At 39.3% G+C, this 18,464-nt stretch overlaps 1 protein-coding gene across 1 annotated transcript in view; it reads left to right on the top strand.

Annotated features, from left to right (window-relative positions):
- The first annotated feature begins 693 nt into the window (after window positions 1-693).
- The window catches only part of shmt2 (serine hydroxymethyltransferase 2 (mitochondrial)), a 44,741-nt gene continuing 26,970 nt past the window's right edge, over window positions 694-18,464 (top strand). The window contains exon 1 of the mRNA XM_062997452.1: window positions 694-794. Coding sequence (XP_062853522.1) covers window positions 762-794 — 33 coding nt within the window. The 5' untranslated portion in view covers window positions 694-761. The remainder of the gene's footprint in view (window positions 795-18,464) is intronic.

Below are 18,464 nucleotides of genomic sequence, written 5' to 3'. Positions count from 1 at the left end.
ATAAAATGCATCATTTATAGTTTGTGTTAAAGGTAATCTTGTCAGGAGCCGGTGGTAGGAGCCGGTGGGGACGGTGGTAGCCTAGTGGGTAGGGCTTTAGGCCATCAACTGAAACTGGTTCGAATCCCAGCTCTGACATGCAGCCACTGTTGGGACCTTGAGCAAGGCCCTTAACCCTGTCTGCTCCAGGGACGCCGTACAATGGCTGACCCTGCGCTCTGCCCCCAGCTTCTAAAAAACAAGCTGGGATATGTGAAGAAAGAATTTTGTTGTACTGTACATCTGTATGTTTATATATGACAAATAAAAGCTACTCTATTAGCCAGTATAAAGCTACACAATGAGAACTTTGGAGTAGAAGGTGGCCAAAGAATTCAATAAACCTTTTGCATTTTACAAGGAAATATGACAACTTGTGTATTTAGAAATACTCTGTAGCTGTGACAGTGCTGTAATGCATGCTACTGAATTAGCTTTCAGTGTTGCTTGTTTAATCACATTTATAACATATTAAAACATAATGGTAAGTAACTATTATAGCTCATTTGTCTCATTTTAAATTTGTTTGCTGTGTTTTACCGTTTGCTCTTGGACAAGTCAAATTCAATCCAATTCCACCTGACTGGGTTAAACGAGGCTGAGCATCGACCGAGACTACATTTCCCATGATGCCGTGCGCACGTCGTCTCTCCACAGCTCCCGGCCGAATGTGTGCAGACAGAACGTAACTGTGCTCTGAGCGTTCACACCACGTTATTACCATGCTCGCACTTCCACTGAGACATTTTATCAGGGTAAGTACAAAAAACACGTTATAAATGTATTCATGAATATTACTTCAAATAAACACATGTATCTGATAATTGTGGAGTAAGCATGCTTAGCTAAGTGTTTTCCTCCAGTAGCAGTTTGTCTGCTAGCTGGCCTGAGGGTGCAACATAACGTCTTGTATGAATGACGAATGTTGTTCTTTATGCTCAGATATGTGTATATTCTCATTTAAAGCATATTATAGCTACGTTTATTCTCGTCGACGTGGCAGTTGGTTTAGCTAACTGGCTGCACTGGACGTTTTGCTAACTGGTTTACTGTGTGTTGCCTTGATAACAGTCACGTGGTTCAGAAGCGTTCTAACTTAACATGCTGGAGTTCTCTGCAACGCAAACAAAGTTTTCCTCTGTGTTGTTGTGTTAATGAATGTACTTTTCTCACATTTTAACATTGTCGATTACATTGCTAACAAAGTCACGTCAATCAAAAGTTTCAAAACGGCATCATTGTAATGCACATGCAACCCAGATCCCTAATGTGATCAATAAACTTAAAATGCCAAGCACGTCATGATGTCTAATCTATTATGGCTTTGTGAGATCCTGAGAGGTTCCATCTTTTGTGTGCTAGGCGAATTATAAACCACAGGTTTGTGTTACATATTACATGTGAAGTTCCAGCACAGTGAGGTAATGATGCAACTGTGCAGCCTGTGTTTCATCAGGTCAGCTTATGGAAAACTGCAGATCTGGTTAATGCTTATTACCTTACATAGCCACACTCACCATGAAGTGTGGTGATGGTTAAGTTAATGACGAGCCAAAATGTCAACTGTTAAGGGGTCTAATTCCACTCTATATGGTCTTATTTATCAAAATACAGTAGACCCTTGACTTACAAATTTAATTGGTTCCGAAGGGCTGTTCTTAAGTCAAAATGTTCGTTAGTTAAACCTGTTTTTCCCATAAGAAATAATGTAAATAGAATTAATCTGTGCCAGACCTCCCAAACCACCCCCTTACATAACCTCTCTAATGTCTTAAATGTTCTTTTTTGTTATAAATACAAGTATATTTTTCCTTAATCTTAAATTATAGAATAGATAATACTGTAATAAATAATAATAAACAACAATACACAGTAGTACTGTACATAAAATCACACATCTCAGTACAGTAGATGTGCTGTACCATACACCATAATAAATTTCCTTCTTTTTTTATAAAATGTATCTACCAGAAATGACAATAACTCTCTATTATTTCCTTCTTTATTTCAATAATCTTGTGTTTTGTAGGTGTTATTGCACGAAAGAAACAATACTTTACTCAGCGGACTTCCTTCTTCTCTCTCACTCACTGTTTCCTCTGTCTGATACACAGTGACAGCTACTGGCAGGAGTAATTATACAACAACATAAAGTAACAGATTTGTTAATTTTCTCACCACTATGCTTTCTCTGCACCTTATTTGGGGCCATTTTAATTTAGAATTTTACAAAATATAAAGACAACACTGAAAAAACACCGTCCGCTGTCCGAATGTTCGCTCACTATATACATATATATATCGCTCGGAGTCAACTTGTTCGTGATGTCGTGTGTTTCAAGAATTTCGGTTCGTAATCCGAAATTTTCATACGTTAAGTTGAAACAGATCGTTCGTAACCCAAAATGTTTGTATGGTAAACCGTTCGTAACTCAAGGGTCTACTGTACTAGCTCTTAATAACAGTATAATTCACCTTTTCACTTTTTTCCCTTTGTCACCTCCAGAATGGGGCCTCTTGTCGCTAGTTACCATTTTTTATGTGGTGTTATGGATCGAAGAGTGGAAGATGTTATAGCCCCGAAATGTATGGGGTGTAAAGTGAAGGGGCATTGTTAGGTTGTTTCTCAAAGTCACTCAAAGTCCTGTCCCTTTAAGTAATAGAAAGAACTTAACCAGGAGAAAATCATTCGTTAAATCTCGTACGAGGAAAGCACCCAGACCAGACACCAAGTCAAAGTATGAATGCCTTAGTTAAAAAAAAAAAAAGAAAACAGAGTTTTTATAAACACAAGAAAGGTGTGTGTGTGTGTGTGTATAAATGTGTGTGTGTGTGTATCTAAATGTGTGTATGTGTATATATATATATATATATATATATATATATATATACATACATATATTATATATATATATATATATATATATATATACACATATACACATATACATATACTGTACATGTGTGTATATATATAAATGTGTGTGTAGAAATGTGTGTGTATATATGTGTGTGTGTGTGTATAAATGTGTTTGTGTGTATGTTTGTGTGGGTGTTTGATGGCTAAACTACATGAGAAAGTTTCAGAGAGAAGAAAAGTTTTGATAAAACAAGAACAAAACTAGCCAAAACACCATTTAGAACTGCATGCTCAGCTCTCAAGCTGTGCAAAGTGTAGAAATACTAGGCCTAATACCATAAGTATATGGACATAAGTGTAACTAAGATCTAACAGGCATTTTTATATGTTTAGCCATATACTGTATGATTATGTGGAATACCCTGACCATGTTTAAACACAGAGGTTGTTCTCAACATATTAGTAAAATGTCTAGTCTTACTCACCATGTGGTGTGGTGATGGTCAAATTAATGACAAGCCAAAATGTCCTAAAGACTTTTTAACATGTTCCACCTGAAGATGAGAAACAACTTTATAATTAAATGTTTAGGGTAGTGGTTTCAAAGCTTTTCAGTTACGGCACCACTGAATAATCGTGTTCACAGCAACCCAGGTCTGTGTTCAAAATCAATATTTTGCCTGTAAATGTTAGGTTATGTTAAGCATCAGTCATCAGTGTAAATAGTATTACTGTCTGTAGGTAGAAGGAAAGGAATTTCTCAGTATTTGGCACTGCTAAATAGCAAGTTAGAACATTTGTGAAGGAAATTGTGAGAATTCTGTGCTTCTGCACCTTTTGCTTTCTTTCAACTTAAATAATGCTTTTTGTTGTTATATGACTGAAAAAAAAAACATTGTTCAATCTGACTTACAATTGTGACCGAATACAATGTAAGCGATTGAAGCTCCCTGCTTATACCCATCTTGGTGGTGGCGGGGCATGAAGCATCAACTTTCTGGTCAATAGTTCAGTACTAGATTATCTAGATGATTTGTTAGTGTTAATAATGTTAATAAATAATTGAATTAATCTGTGTTGCATTTGTACACTATCACAAACAGTTAATGAGAGAATGCATTTCAAGAATACATTTAATTTTCAAAATTCTTGATGATGCCTGAGAGCATCATTGTATGTTTACATTGTTTGTGTTAATTGTTATTTTCATACCATCAGATAAATTATTAGAATTAAAAAAGCTAAAATGCTTAGAGTTTCTAACTTTTACAATGGTCTGTGAGTTGTCTATATGTAACCTTTAATTCTCCTGCTGTGTTAATATTGTGGTCCTGGTGCTGTCGGGTCAACAGAGTTTAAAAGGTTACATGTCAGAAATGTAAGAATAGACTGGTATATGTAGTGATCATAAACTCTTAAGATTTCCGATCCTCTGTTGCATATAAGCAAATAAAAGCTACAAATGCTGATTTTAGAGGAAATCCAAAATATTCTTAATAGATCTAAAATAATGTGATATGTTGTCTTTAACTGTCTGGGCATTAAAAACAGTGTAGGCATTATTTTTTCTTGTTTGTTGATTAGACAGCAGCTGTCAGACAGAGCAAAGTACAAAAATGAAAAAAGCAAAATGCAACATCAGCAGGGTTCTTCAGCAGCTGTATGCTATAGTTAGCTGTGTATGTTGCCAGTGGTGCTGTCCACTGCTAAATGGTATAAAAACCAGCCTTACAAAATAATTTATACTCTTTTTAACAAACATGTTCAACATAAAACTTCATTCTGATGCATGCTAATACAAACGCATTTTCAAATGTTGCCAACTTCTTTTAATTGACAACCGTTAAAAGTTTCTTTATGCTTTATTGATTAAAAACAGCAAAAACAAATGTTTATTTGTTTGAAATTTAAAGATACATTTTAGGTAGGGCCCTACTAAAATGTGCTTAATTTCACGGACCTCATTTTTCAAAAATCACAGATTTCTTAAGAAAAGTGCCACGCTTCATGGCAGTCATTAAATTCCACTCATAAATTGAATGATAAAATAAATGGAAGCTACAATACAAAGCACAGCCTACCTTAATAGTTAATTTGTAAGTCTAGGACATCCAGTGACTGTGCGAGACTTGTCTGTGTTTTGACCCCCCCAACACACACAGAATTGGTTGTCCCAAACTCTGAGTAGTTTTTTTTAGCTGCTTTACATTTCGACATTTTGACTTACCGATTGCTAACTGAATTGCCGTTGGATTGCTAGGACCGCCTGCAAATTAACAAGTAAACATGAGGCAGTTAAATGCTACACGAATTAAAAACGTTAAATCGCTAAACACAAACCTTAAAGTTTGAATTTTACAGCAAATTGCATATGACACGGGAAAAAGGTTAATTTCACAGTCAGTGGTGCGATTTTTCATGGCCGTGAATTATGTAGGGCCTTAATTATAGCGTAACAGTATGTGAACAGTTGAAGTTTGTGTGTTTCAGCTATAACCATTGTTAAAATTAATGATGCAAGTTAGAATTGTTTGGCAACAGGGAAGGCCTTTTTTAGCATAATTGTGCTTCTGTGCATAATGCCAGGTCCATAAAGACAGCCTCACTAAACCAAGTTGATCCAAATGGCCAGTGAAATCTATTTAATCCGCATGTGCTTGATCAGGCTGTATCATTTATGATTAGATTGTTTCCATATTCAGTTGACTGACTGGTTTTCTTGTTCTCTTCAAAGCAGACTTAATAAGTAACTTGTGTTTCACAATTTTGGCCAAAGAGCCAAAGCTCACTTAAGCCAGCCAATGAAACTGTGGTTTAGATACACACCCATATCTTAGCTAATTTCCATAACACCTGAAAAGGAGCTGATATGTCTTGATGAAGCTGATATCATCATGATAACTGGGTTATGATAATAACTGGGTTATGATTCCTGAAACATACACATCACAGCCATGAGACTTTTGTTAAATTTGCATATTCCCCCTTTAGCCTGCATAATAAATACAGCATTTAGTACACAGGCGATACAGTGCCAGTTCCAACATTTTATCTTTAAGGTGACTTTACAGAATAACAAATAATGATTGGATGAGTTTGCAAGTAAAACAGAGTGTTAATGATCACACAGCCAAAAAAAGAATCTTTAAATTCATCATCACTCCCCACCCGATCCTTATCAGTGGCCTGTTTGTATTGTGAGTAGGGCAATAAACTGTCATATTTGATTCAGATCAAAAGTTTATTTAATAATTGATTAGGTCATATGTTTAAATAGTTTCATCGTTATTTTTAGCCCTGCTCTGCCAAAGTCCCAGATTTGCATGGTATTGGGAGGGGTGAGATACAGCTGCTCGAGTTAGCACTGGCACAACTCTGCTGGTAAATCCAGAACTTGATTGAGCACACACTCAGAATTGCAGAGTTAGTCTAGATGCATATTAAAAAGATTTCTGCAGCCTCCTTTGCATTGCTCTGCTCTGAAGCAGCCGATCAAAAGTGTGTGAGCTGCTTCAGTGTAACTGAGCTCTCTCCTCACCTCAGTGAGACCAGATGTGTCCCATCATGCACCAGCGAACGTGGGCTGACGGGGACGGACATGTTCCAGAATCGCCACTCGTATTCAACTCCATCTTCAGGATTACTGCAATAATGTTCCCAGTCTCGGCTGGAAATTGGCTTTCCACCTTCCTGATTGTTCCGTGTCACACCGAGGGAGCCGAAGGCTAGAACGCCAGCGCTGTGTAAACCTTTCTTTCTCTCTCTCTCTCTCTCTCTCTTTCTATCCCTCCCTCGCCCCCCTTGTATCATTCTCGGCCAAATCAGTGGGTAATTTGTAATGGCTGCTCTCCTATTAGTCCCTGACAGCTAAAGAAAAGAGTACATGTCACTCTGACTGATCCCTGTTTGCTGACACTCTTCTTTTCACACCGTCCCTTGTTCTGTGCTCTCTTTGCTACTCTGTTACATGGTCCAGTTCTCATCCAGTCACACCCTGATAGCAGTCACTTGCAAAATTTCCCCTGCTATTGGAAACAGGAATTAAAACCAACAAACAAATAAATGAACAGGGTACCAATTCATGCATGGGCAATGCACACACACAATTCTTCTTGCACACACCTAATGGAAACTAAGTTACCAATCCAAGGAAGGGAGAAACCAAAATACATGTTTTCCTTTAATAAAGACAAAAGGTTATCCAACACCATCTGGCCCTGGGAAAAATGTAATTGACCGCCCTGTATAAATACATCTGCAGATGCATCTGGACACATCATCAGTGATGTTCCTGGAATTACTTGGTGTTTTGGGTCTTTCAACCAGCTGAACTTAACAATTGCTTGGTCCATCTTTAGCAGCAACAGCTGCAAACAAACGCCTCAATAAGTGTGCGTTCACATGAGAAGCGGCAAAATCTTTTTCAGCAGGCTGTGCCTTTGTTTCCTATGGAGCGTGGCGGTGCTGCTTAGTTTGCTGCTGCACTGCCCTTGTGATTTTTGCTCTTGCCGTGCCGCTCAAATTTCATCTGACTTTGACTCAGTTTGCCACTGACTTTTTCGAAGCACCTCCAATGAGACGAACTGTTTGATATGACGCAGTAAAAGTGACTCAGGCTGTATAAACAATGCTTAATGTTAGAGATGGGACGATCGATCGGCTATGAATCGGTATCGGCCGATTTTTAATCAAAATATGCTATCGGCGATCGGCCGATATTTCCTAAAAGTAGCCGATCCGATCGTGTGATATATAAAAGATCACGTTAAGTTAACAGCTCAGTGGATTGATCCAGACTTTGAGCTACAAAGCGCCAACCATCACATCACCATTCATCAACCATCTTACAGAAACCACAGTGAAAACTCTTCATGACCTAAAATAACATCATTAACGTTGTGCATCATACATACGATGTAATTTTGCTGATTGTTATATTTACTTTAAAAAGATAATTCAACCCGATCACATCTGAGTCGATTCTATCAGCACGTTATATAAACTCCTGGTTCACTTTGGTAAATCGTAAGCGGTTCTTACTTGTGATGTAGATGAGAACAGAAAACGTTACAGAGCCAATCCGAGGCAAAAGTTTATTCATTACCAAATTCGTTAGTTCAGGATCATCTGCTGAACTTTTAGCTGCTTAGATGGAACAAGTCTGATGGTCGGTTACAGATCTGTGGTAATAGCAGTTTAATGAAGCTTTTTAATGTAAGAGAGTCACACAAAATGTTCTGTAGTAGTTGGTGTTTATTTAAAACCATGACATTTAATTAATAACAGTAAACACGGAGAGATAACTGAGAAGAGAAACTTACGCACTTATAGCGATACTGTGAACAAAGCGTCTCTTCTAAGGGCACACGCGCGCGCGCTGCTCCGGTTTATCTTCACTGTGAGGCTCTTTTTAAGTTTATTTATTTTATTTACTGCTAACCCAAACAGCCCCCCCCTCCCCGATCGGAATCGGCTATTGGACGATGTCCCTGAAAGGAGATCGGAGATCGGAATCGGTGCCAAAAACCCCGATCGGTACATCTCTACTTAATGTGACTTACTGTACTAAAACAATGACCAAAAAAATTCATTCGCTGAGAGAGCTCATGACCAGTAATAACTGGGAGCAGTTTAGTGTTCCTATGTCTTTTAGTACAGTAAGCCACGTTAAGCTTTTTTTTTTTATTTTATTTTTATTTTCTTTTTTTACGAAGAGCATTTTAGACTCTTAAAAAAAACTGCTATTTCTCTGCACCCCATGCTATAACACAAGTTTAAAAGTGAAACAGTAAGGAAAATGTAGCTACACATAGATGCACTGTATATGGATGCCTTCAAAGTGGATTTTATGGTCATTTCACACAAATGCATATTCATGTTATGGAACACTTAGATGTTTTACCACAAAACGCTTCCTTAAGTGAATGTGTCCTAGGAGATTGCTTCTTCACTAGCACAGCCAGCCTTTCTGAATTCCGCAGATATACAGTCACTAAAGCATAGCATCATTTCTGTGAAATGCACTAAAAGAGAGAATTTACAATAGTAGAATTGTATTATTGAAAGTTCTATGAAAGTCTTTTTGTTTGTTTTTGCATCTTAATTGAAACAATCAAATATATTTTGTGCACTCTGGCGATCTCTGCCAGACTAGGACATGCCTGTTACGCTCGTACAAAGGACCACGCTTCTTTCTCTTTAGCCTTTAGTATCAGCATTTGACCAGACAGTAGGCATTGCTATTGGAGCGACAAGGAGACCAACAATGTGTCTGTTTAGCGCTCAGGCACCCACAGAGCTATTAATACATAATCAATAGATTGTGATTATATTTTTCTTTCTTATTTCAGAAGTAATCTACCTGTGTTATTTTGAAATACATCACAGTTGAATGTCACAAGTCATAAAAAACATTGGTATAAATTAGATAAATTAGATAAACTGATAATTAACTAATAATTTGTTGTTTGATTTATGCTGTTGGTTAGAAATGTCTAAGATTAGGCCGCTCACACGCTTGCACACTGAAGCTGGGATCTCGAATACATCATGTTACTGGCAGAATCTTAGCTCTGCCATCCGGCTGGGCTGAGCGGCCACATGAACAATGATTGGCCTGTTGTTCATATAGGGGTGGAGTAGTAGTAAGCTGGATAGGGTCTCCTCGTAACTGATGCGACTGACCTCTGCTGACTGATGGCGCCTGCACCGGGGCGGGGAGGGAGTGCGTTGATCAGGGTGCGTCTCCGTACACAGGGCTGATCCGCATTAGCACTCGCCTAGTGTGGGTGAAAAAATGCATACGGCTGCTGCCCACGTGTCGGAGGGGGCGTGGGTTAGCTTCGTTCTCTGCGATCAGAGTGGAGATCGGCATTAGTGGAGAGGAAGCATGACGCAATCGGGCAATTGTACACGCTAAAAGTTGGGAGAAAAGGGGAGAAAATGCATAAACAAATAAAGAAAAAGAATAGTCTAAGACTTAATTAAAACATTCCAATTGGGAACACACCCAATCCAACTTCAGCAAGCATGCTCCATCTCTGTACAGTCATATTCGTTTTTGTGTTTTACCACCGCTTTATCCAGGCCACATGTGTGTGGTGGGTCTGGCTCTCCCAGACTCACCGACTGAGTGCAGTATCATAATGTCTGTATGTAGATGACCAACCGGCCAATAGCACCGCTGGGGACAGCTCAATGTCCACAGCTTGTCTTAACTTCAGGGTTGTTTATATCCACACACACACACACACACTCACACACTTCCACATTGCTCCACTTCCCCTGTGTCACAGTGGTGTCTGTGTTCTCACTGGAAGATCAGACAGCAAAGGACGAATCCTGTCAGAGAGTAATGACCCATGTGATGCTTGCGCACACGCAGGCATGAGGTGGCCCCTGAGAGACAGGCAGACTCTCTCAATGGACGTGCTGGTACAGGGCGCCGGTTCTGACAGAAGGCCAGGTGAGCAGTGCCACTCGCCTCCTTATTACCATGCCAGTGCTACTCCTACGGACACATCTGGCTCTGACCTCGTACGTGTGGCATTGCTCACAGGGGAGGAGGTGATACTGTCACTTCCCGTATAAGTCTGTTTAATTAAGATGTAGGTGAGGATATGGGGCCTAAAACTCTTTTAAATGCACAATGTTTCATGTATTAGGACATTTGTTACTAATGTTGGCTCATTTCTCTCATGTAAATTTAAATGCATGCATAAAAATAAACTTAAAAATATTTATAAATACTACTTGTGTGAACAATTCTATACTTTCAGTCTTGCAAAAGTTTTGTTGTTCTAGGACGTTATTTGACTGTCATACATGCACAGCATACCAAAGATCTACCCAAAGTCTTGAATTATTTTAAATGTCACTGCTTGGTGAATTTTAAGGTACACTTAACGGTCAAAAGTTCAAAAAACTTTACAGAACTGCAAAAAAAGTTCTGTAAAGACAAATTTTGACTAATTTGGTGTGGAGGAACTCCAGTGACCTGCACATGCCCTGACCTCCACCTTATTACACATCTTTGGATAGCACTGTCGCCTTACAGCAAGAAGCTCCTGGGTTCGGTCCCCAGGTGGGGCGGTCCGGGTCCTTTCTCTGTGGTATTTGCAGGTTCTCCCCGTGTCCGCATGGGTTTTCCTCAGAGAGCTCTGGTTTCCTCCCACAGTCCAAAGACATGCAAGTGAGGTGAATTGGAGACACTAATTTGTCCATGACTGTGTTCGATATAACCTTGTGTGAACTGATGAACCTTGTGTAATGAGTAACTACCGTTCCTGTCATGAATGTAACCAAAAGTGTACAATATGACGTTAAAATCCTAATAAAACAAACAAACAAGCACATCTTTGGAAGAATTGGATGGTGGCTCGGTGGGTAGCACTGTTGCCCCACAGCAAGAGGGTCCTGGGTTTGATCCCCCAGTGGGGCGGTCCGGATCCTCTTTGTGTGGAGCATGTTCTCCTCGTGTTTCCTCCGGGAGCTCCAGTTTCCTCACACAGTCCAAACACATGCAAGTGAGTTGAATTGGACATACATAATTGTCCATGACTGCGTTTGACATTTAAACTTGTGAACTGATAAATCTTGTGTAACCAGTAACTACAGTTTCTGTCATGAATGTAACCAAAGTGTAAAACATGACGTTAAAATCCTAATAAATTAATAAATAAATAATAACAGTGCTTGACAGCCTGTAGACTGACAATATCTACCCTGCCTGCCATGAATATAACCACCGTGTAAACATGGTGTAAGACATGAATAAATTCTGTTAAGCTTTTCAGTGTATATGGTTCAGATCACATTTGGCATCTCCAGTCGATGAAGAAATTCCTATAATGGCTTGAACACAAGCTAATTTATTATCCTTGTAAGACCTCTTCCGATTTGCCCTTTTGCTTTCGCTGAAGTAATTGATGTCTTATTCATTTTGCCAAATTCTCTAAGGACCCATATAATGCTCATTAGCGTTGTTTATTTACTCATAAGTGTACAGTATTATTACTAATGCACGCTAGGTGGTTACCCCACCCTGCATTACTATAGCTCCTGATAAAGTGACCAAGACCGGCCCAGCCGTTGGTGCTCTCACGCTAGCCGGAGCCGGTCTCATACATCGTCTCCTAATGCCCCCACATCATTGAGCTAATTGTTTTTTAATAACATTTTTAAAATGAAGTAGTCCATCATGCTCCTGGCCTCCCATGGAGCAAAGCGCTTTGGTGAATTGGAATAGGGATTGGACAGGAGCTTTATTATCTTTATTACTGTTGCACGTTGCAACACAGGAATCCAAAGAAAAGAGAAATGCATTCATCTATAATCAGTCTTTTGTGTTGGAGGTGCGTTTCCCCAAGTTTTTATGAGCAGTTCTGGATCTGATAATAGCACATAGAAAATGTATTTTATGTGGATTTTAATGAACATGTGAAACACACTTTACATCATAATTTTTTTAGCTGAAGCTTACATAACCTTCCGATCTTTTTTTAACTAATAATTATTATTTCTGAAAAATAATTCTTTCTCTTTCTTCCAATCTACTTGGATCCAATTACCCAGTCGTATCTTTAATACTGCTGCAGACACCTCCGACATTTCTGAAGTAGCCCACTGCTGCTTTTCCTCTGCACGAGGAAGGCGAGTTCACACAGGGATCAGTATGTGCACAAAGTCATGCACTGATCTCTATTATTCCACATCTTTGTGCTGGTGCCTTGTGATTGCAGCAACTGATAGCAGAGACTCGTGTCGATTCAAACTTGAGAGCTTGAGATCTCAGCAGTAAACTCTTGGGTTTTACCGCTGCGCCACCTGAGCACCCGTAACATACAAATTAAGTTACACGCTAATATTTGTTGGATGAAATTCCCTCTCATTAATTAAATGTTTACATAAAACAGTGAAATCTTTACCTCAGTACCCCCCAAAACTCTGCTTAAACTCCTGGAAGCACTAGCACCTACAAACACCATGTAAGTCATGAAAAAAACAATTAAACTCTATACCCTCATCAGAATACTTTATTGATCCCAGAGGGAAATTGCAGTTTTTTACAGTAGCACCCATTTATGTAAAAAGAATAAACACTCTACTAGCTTAAAACAAAGAAAAAAGAAGAAGAAAAATGTAAAGTTAAAAAAGTTATTTACACACAATTAAATAATTAATGCTTACGTTATTATTATTGCACATATGAATACTGAATATTGCACAGATAAACCATAGTGTCACACATTAAGGGAGGAATTATAGAGGTTGATGGCCACAGGTAGAAAAGACTTCCTGTGGTGCTCTGTGGTGCATTTTGGTAGGATGAGTCTTGCACTAAATGTGCTCCTGTGTCTCATCACTGTGTCATAAAGTGGGTGAGAGCCATTGTTCATAATGACCTGCAGCTTAGACAGCATCCTCCTCTCCGACACTGCCCTCAGAGAGTCCAGCTCCACACCAACAACATCACCGGCCTTGCGAATAATTTGTTGAGTCTGTTGGCATCTGCCACCCTCAGCCTGCTTCCCCAGCATGCAACAGCATAGAGGATAGCACTCGCTACCACAGACTCATAGAAGATCTTGAGCATAGTCCGGCAGATGTTGAAGGACCCTGAAATAGAGACGACTTTGACCCTTCCTGTAGAGGCCATTAGTGTTCTTAGTCCAGTCCAGTTTATTGTCAATGTGCACTCCCAGATATTTGTAATCCTAATATCCTCATAGTCACACAAACACTGTAACCACTACACACAAGTAATGTAAGCAAATCCACAGACATGATAATAGCCATAGTAGCTGACATGGTGTTAAATATGAAACAAACTTAAAACAGTGCAGTTTCACCAAAACTACCAGCAACTATTTATCACTGGTACTTTAATTTATAACTGAGTAGGTTCTGAAATTACCTTCCGCTGCTTGGTTTATCTTTTAGCAGACTGCAGCACCCATGGAAGATCTACAGTGCAATGATGTTTCTGTCATAACAGCTTTTTTAGTGATTTACCACCACACTGAGTGAAAATCATTATATTCTGGACTATTTTGCTCTTTTCTGACCAAAAAGAGGTGGATTTGTCTTGTGTGCGTCACTTGACATTATGACCATAAAGAGCTGAGAATGAAACAATACGAGTCAGCTTGTTTTGTTCAACATCACTGTTCATCAGATAACACAAGATGGGAAAATAAAAAGTCTTTAGCCATCATCAGTTCAAGACAATGAGAAGTAAAGTAGATTAAATACAATACACAATGTTTTCTCATCTTTGTCTAGTGTTGGGTGTTCCATTTCATTTTTTAAAGTTTTTCAAAACCAAAGATATATTTATATAATATATTTATTTTAGTAACCTCTGGTGGTCAGGCATTAGCAGAGCGACTAAAACTGATTAAATAAATAAATAAATAAATTTTAAAAATGGCTTTGGTTTAAACAACAACAAAAAAAGCTTTATGCTGACTGGCTTTATGCAACAGTTTTTTTTACTGTTTATATATATATCTAGCGTAGTCAATGTGTCTTCCACTTGGGAATCCCCAATTGCAGTCGAGGTGGGTATATTGCTGCTCACGCCTCCATTGACCCACGCGCAGCCCTTAGCAGAACCCTTTTTCACCCATGCATTCTGCACAGACGCCTCTCTATTTGTTAATCAAGGCCCTTAGGCAGCGTTTGACGGCCCCACCCACATAGTCATCCCGCCCTATCAGAAACGTGTCTGCTGCAGACACTGCCAATTATGCCCGCTAGATGTTGCCTAGCCGATCAGTGGCAAACGCCGAGTTTTAAACCAAGGAGTTCTGTATATTTTGAAGTAGAAAAATTAAATGAAGAATGCGTACTAGTTTATATAGAGCAGTGGTAGCTGAGTGGTCAAGGCTCTAGGCCAGCCTTTCTCAACCAGGGTGCCGTCTGGCTTCGTCAGGGGTGCCGTCAAAAATATTCTAAAAGTGATGAGTCGTTCGCGAACGATCCGATTCTATTGAATGGCTCTTTAAAATGAACAAAAGGAACCGAGTCGCGCCTCTGGAAGCCGCTTTATATGTATATCTTTTTATTTCTGCGCAGTTCTTATCGACTGTAATCCACCCATTCCGCTTCCATCAGTAAAGGGAATTAATCAGTCATAATAAGAGCTGTTTATTGTCGAAATTCAAATCCAAAAGCGGAGAGCAAGCGAGACACACACACACACAAAAACTCAAAAGAAGCTTTATTGGCATGACGTTAGGACATTTGTATTGCCAAAGCAAGTTAGAGAGAAATAATAAAAATAACAGTAAGAAAGAACAAATATATACAAAACAGTTACATGTGCAAAAATATAAAATAGAATAAAATAATAATAAAAACAGTGCAAAATATTAACAATAAAAATTATAATATTTACATTAATGAGGTAGTAATAACGATCAGTTAATGTGCACACACACAGAGAGAGACTGATCATTATTACTACCTCATTACTGTAAATATTATAATTTTGTTATTATTTTGCACTGTTTTTATTATTATAATATTTTTTTGCACCTGTAACTCTTTTAGCAAGTAAGTAATTTATTTATAAAGCACATTTACATCCAAAGTGCTGTTTTGTATATATTTGTTCTTTCTTACTGTTATCTTTATTATTTCTCTGTAACGTGCTTTGGCAATACGAATGTCTTTATTTGTCATGCAAATAAAGCTTCTTTTGAGTTTGAGTTGAGAGAGCCGTAACCGAGCTACAGAGAGAACATGCAGAAAAGAAGCAGTGCTCTTAGTATAATGACAAATAATTGAGAAATAAACTATAAACTTGTTTATTTATGGTAAATCTGATTAGTTCGTTGAGCAAACTGAGCTTTTTGAGCCTAACTTGCATCAAGAACAAGTACAGGGGGCGACTGAGGGCTCTGGACCAGGAGCTCCGTGTCTGATTCTCATCCATCCCTGCCAGAATAGGGCGATTGTGTGCATCATCCCAGGCTCAGGTTTCCCATTTAAAGTAAGTCACGTTTACCCCTCCCTCCCTAAATGATACCTTATGGTGTGTGTCCGTGTGTGTTAGCAGTCCGAGGGATGCAGAGTGTACGTTTTTTAATACATTTTAGACTGGGGTGACTTGAGATTTTGCATACTTTTAAAGGGTGCCGTAACTGAAAAAAGGTTGAGAAACACTGCTCTAGGCTATCAATCGAAAAGGCCTGTAATTTTTTTGGCTTCACAAGTGCCCTATAACAGCTGGTCCTGCGCTCTAATACCAGCTTTGAAAAAGATGAGTAAATGTCAATGCATGTATTAAGACAGTCGTTGTTTTCTACTGTAACAGAAGATGGAGGAAAGCTAAATCTAAGAGGACAGCAATAGCAAATTATAGGATCTGAAATGTAGTGCAGAAAGATGAGAATTTGGAGAGAAGAAAAGCTGGAGGCGCAACCAGCCTCATACAAAGTGAAGTGTGGTCGTGTGTGATTAGATAAGAGTTGTTCTGAATTTTATACTGCTGTTGCTCATCAATACTGCTGACTGCAGCATAATTAACAGACATGAGAGGGGCTCAAATAATTAGCACGACTGGTTGAAGTTAAAATAATTATTTTTGAACCACTCTCATACCTGTTGAAATTAAGCCTTTCTGAGAAGAAGGGGTTGATATGATCGCATGTCCTCTTGTTATGAAAAGAATTGGAGGTGTGATTGTAAGACATGCCACCTCTGCCCTTTATGTAAGCTTTTTTTTTTCTTTGTTTTATTGAATGTGATTGAGCGCATGTTTTTATCTCTGTCTAGAAGTACATGATTTGGACCTTCATAGGATTTGGAATTTATTGCCATCGCTAATACAAACTCCTTTTCCAGACAAGTTCATTTTTTTGTAAATTATTGGGGGTTTTTTTTGGTTGTTTTTTTTTTTAATGCATTTTTTCCCCCCCTTTAGCACGTCCAATTGCCCAATTTGCATCACGCCTCCTCTCTGTCTATTCCGATCTCTGCCCTGACCGAGGAGATCGAAGCTAACCCACATCCCCTCCGACACGTGAGCAGCAAGCCGTATGCATCTTGCCACCCACACATTGACGAGTGTTGTGCCACCTAGCGTTGCGTGCTGAGAGACACACCCTAAGAGCACTCCTTGCTCATCTCCTTGTAGGCGCCTCTAATCAGCCAGCAGAGGTCGTAACTGCACCATTCTGACAGAGACCCACTTCCGGCCTTATGCCTAGTTCACACTACACGACCTTTGGCCTGATTTTCGCTCGACGACTGGTCGGCGCTAGATTTGCCGGCTCGGCAGCAACTCGGCGTTCGCTCGGCGATCAAAACTCTGCTCTCAGTCGCTATGTGTGAAATACTCAACAACTCCATCCGACCAGCTCGCCGAGCGCTCAGCGACTGGATTGAGATTTCTAGCATTTCAGATATCTGATCTGAGTTGCACGTCTGGCAATGAGTGCTATGTCGAACAGCCAATGAGAAAGCAAGATACAGTGTGAGGGGAAACGCAGGAGAGGCGTGTAAACAGGTGGGACAGGGGGATAATATAGTTTATATCTGAATACACCGGCACACACACACGTTTTACAGTATTTCTGACTTGATCGTTTTCTACGATGCATTGCAAAAATATTAATTAACCACCAACTTACTATAGAACAATCCGTACTGTTCGTGTTGCCAAATCCACTCAGATTCATTTATTTTTCCTCCTTGATTTTACGCTGCACATCAGCTCACAAACACTTTGATCGCTCGCTACTTGTTGACGTGCATTTTTGGACGTGGTATCATTAAACCCCTCGTCACTTCTCACGTTTTTTTTCGTGACAAAACGTAGTTTGGGAGACCAGAGAAGCTCGCCTGTGATTCCAGTTGGTGATAGGTCGTGTAGTGTGAAAGCCCCTATCGCCGATCAGTCGTGTAGTGTGAAATATACACCGACTTAAAGACTCCCGAGTGCAAAAGATTCAGTCGTGTAGTGTGAACTGTACAGCGACCCGACAAATCAGAAAGTCGTGTAGTGTGAACTTGGCATTAGTCCCACCTATCTGAACAACAGGCCAATCGTTGTTCATATAGCCGCTCAGCCTCGACCGGTAAGGCAGAGCTGGATTCGATACGACGTACTCGAGATCCAGCTCCGGTTGCAGCGTGCATCCACCTGAGCGGCTTATTGGGTTTTTTTTTCAGTATTTTAATCTTTATTTAACTAAGGAAAAATAGAAAGAAGAGATTGGTTGAAACCCTGTGATGGATTGGCGTTCTGCCCGAGTGTGTAACTGATTCTGGGATAACCGGGTCCACCGGTTGTTAACCATGAAAATAAAATGAATTTTTATTAGATTGATTTGTGGTTTTGTTTGCTGTCTGTTTGCTCACCATAAAAATGTTAAGGGTCTGTGCACATGTCGGAAAGGGTGTGCAGGAATGGATGTTTATTAATAAATTAAATGAAGTTGACCAGACAAAACATGAAATATCTCAGGTTCATCCTGTCTGCAATCAAATAAAAGTCAAAGTAAATGTAAGAAACTGTGTTTTTGTTTTTAATTATTTGCATTTTCCATCCTGTCCC

This window comes from Trichomycterus rosablanca, chromosome 6, assembly GCF_030014385.1.
Source record: "Trichomycterus rosablanca isolate fTriRos1 chromosome 6, fTriRos1.hap1, whole genome shotgun sequence".
Classification (NCBI taxonomy): Eukaryota; Metazoa; Chordata; class Actinopteri; order Siluriformes; family Trichomycteridae; genus Trichomycterus; species Trichomycterus rosablanca.
Note: the sequence above shows the minus strand (reverse complement) of the source record. Positions and strands in the feature narration are given on the sequence as shown.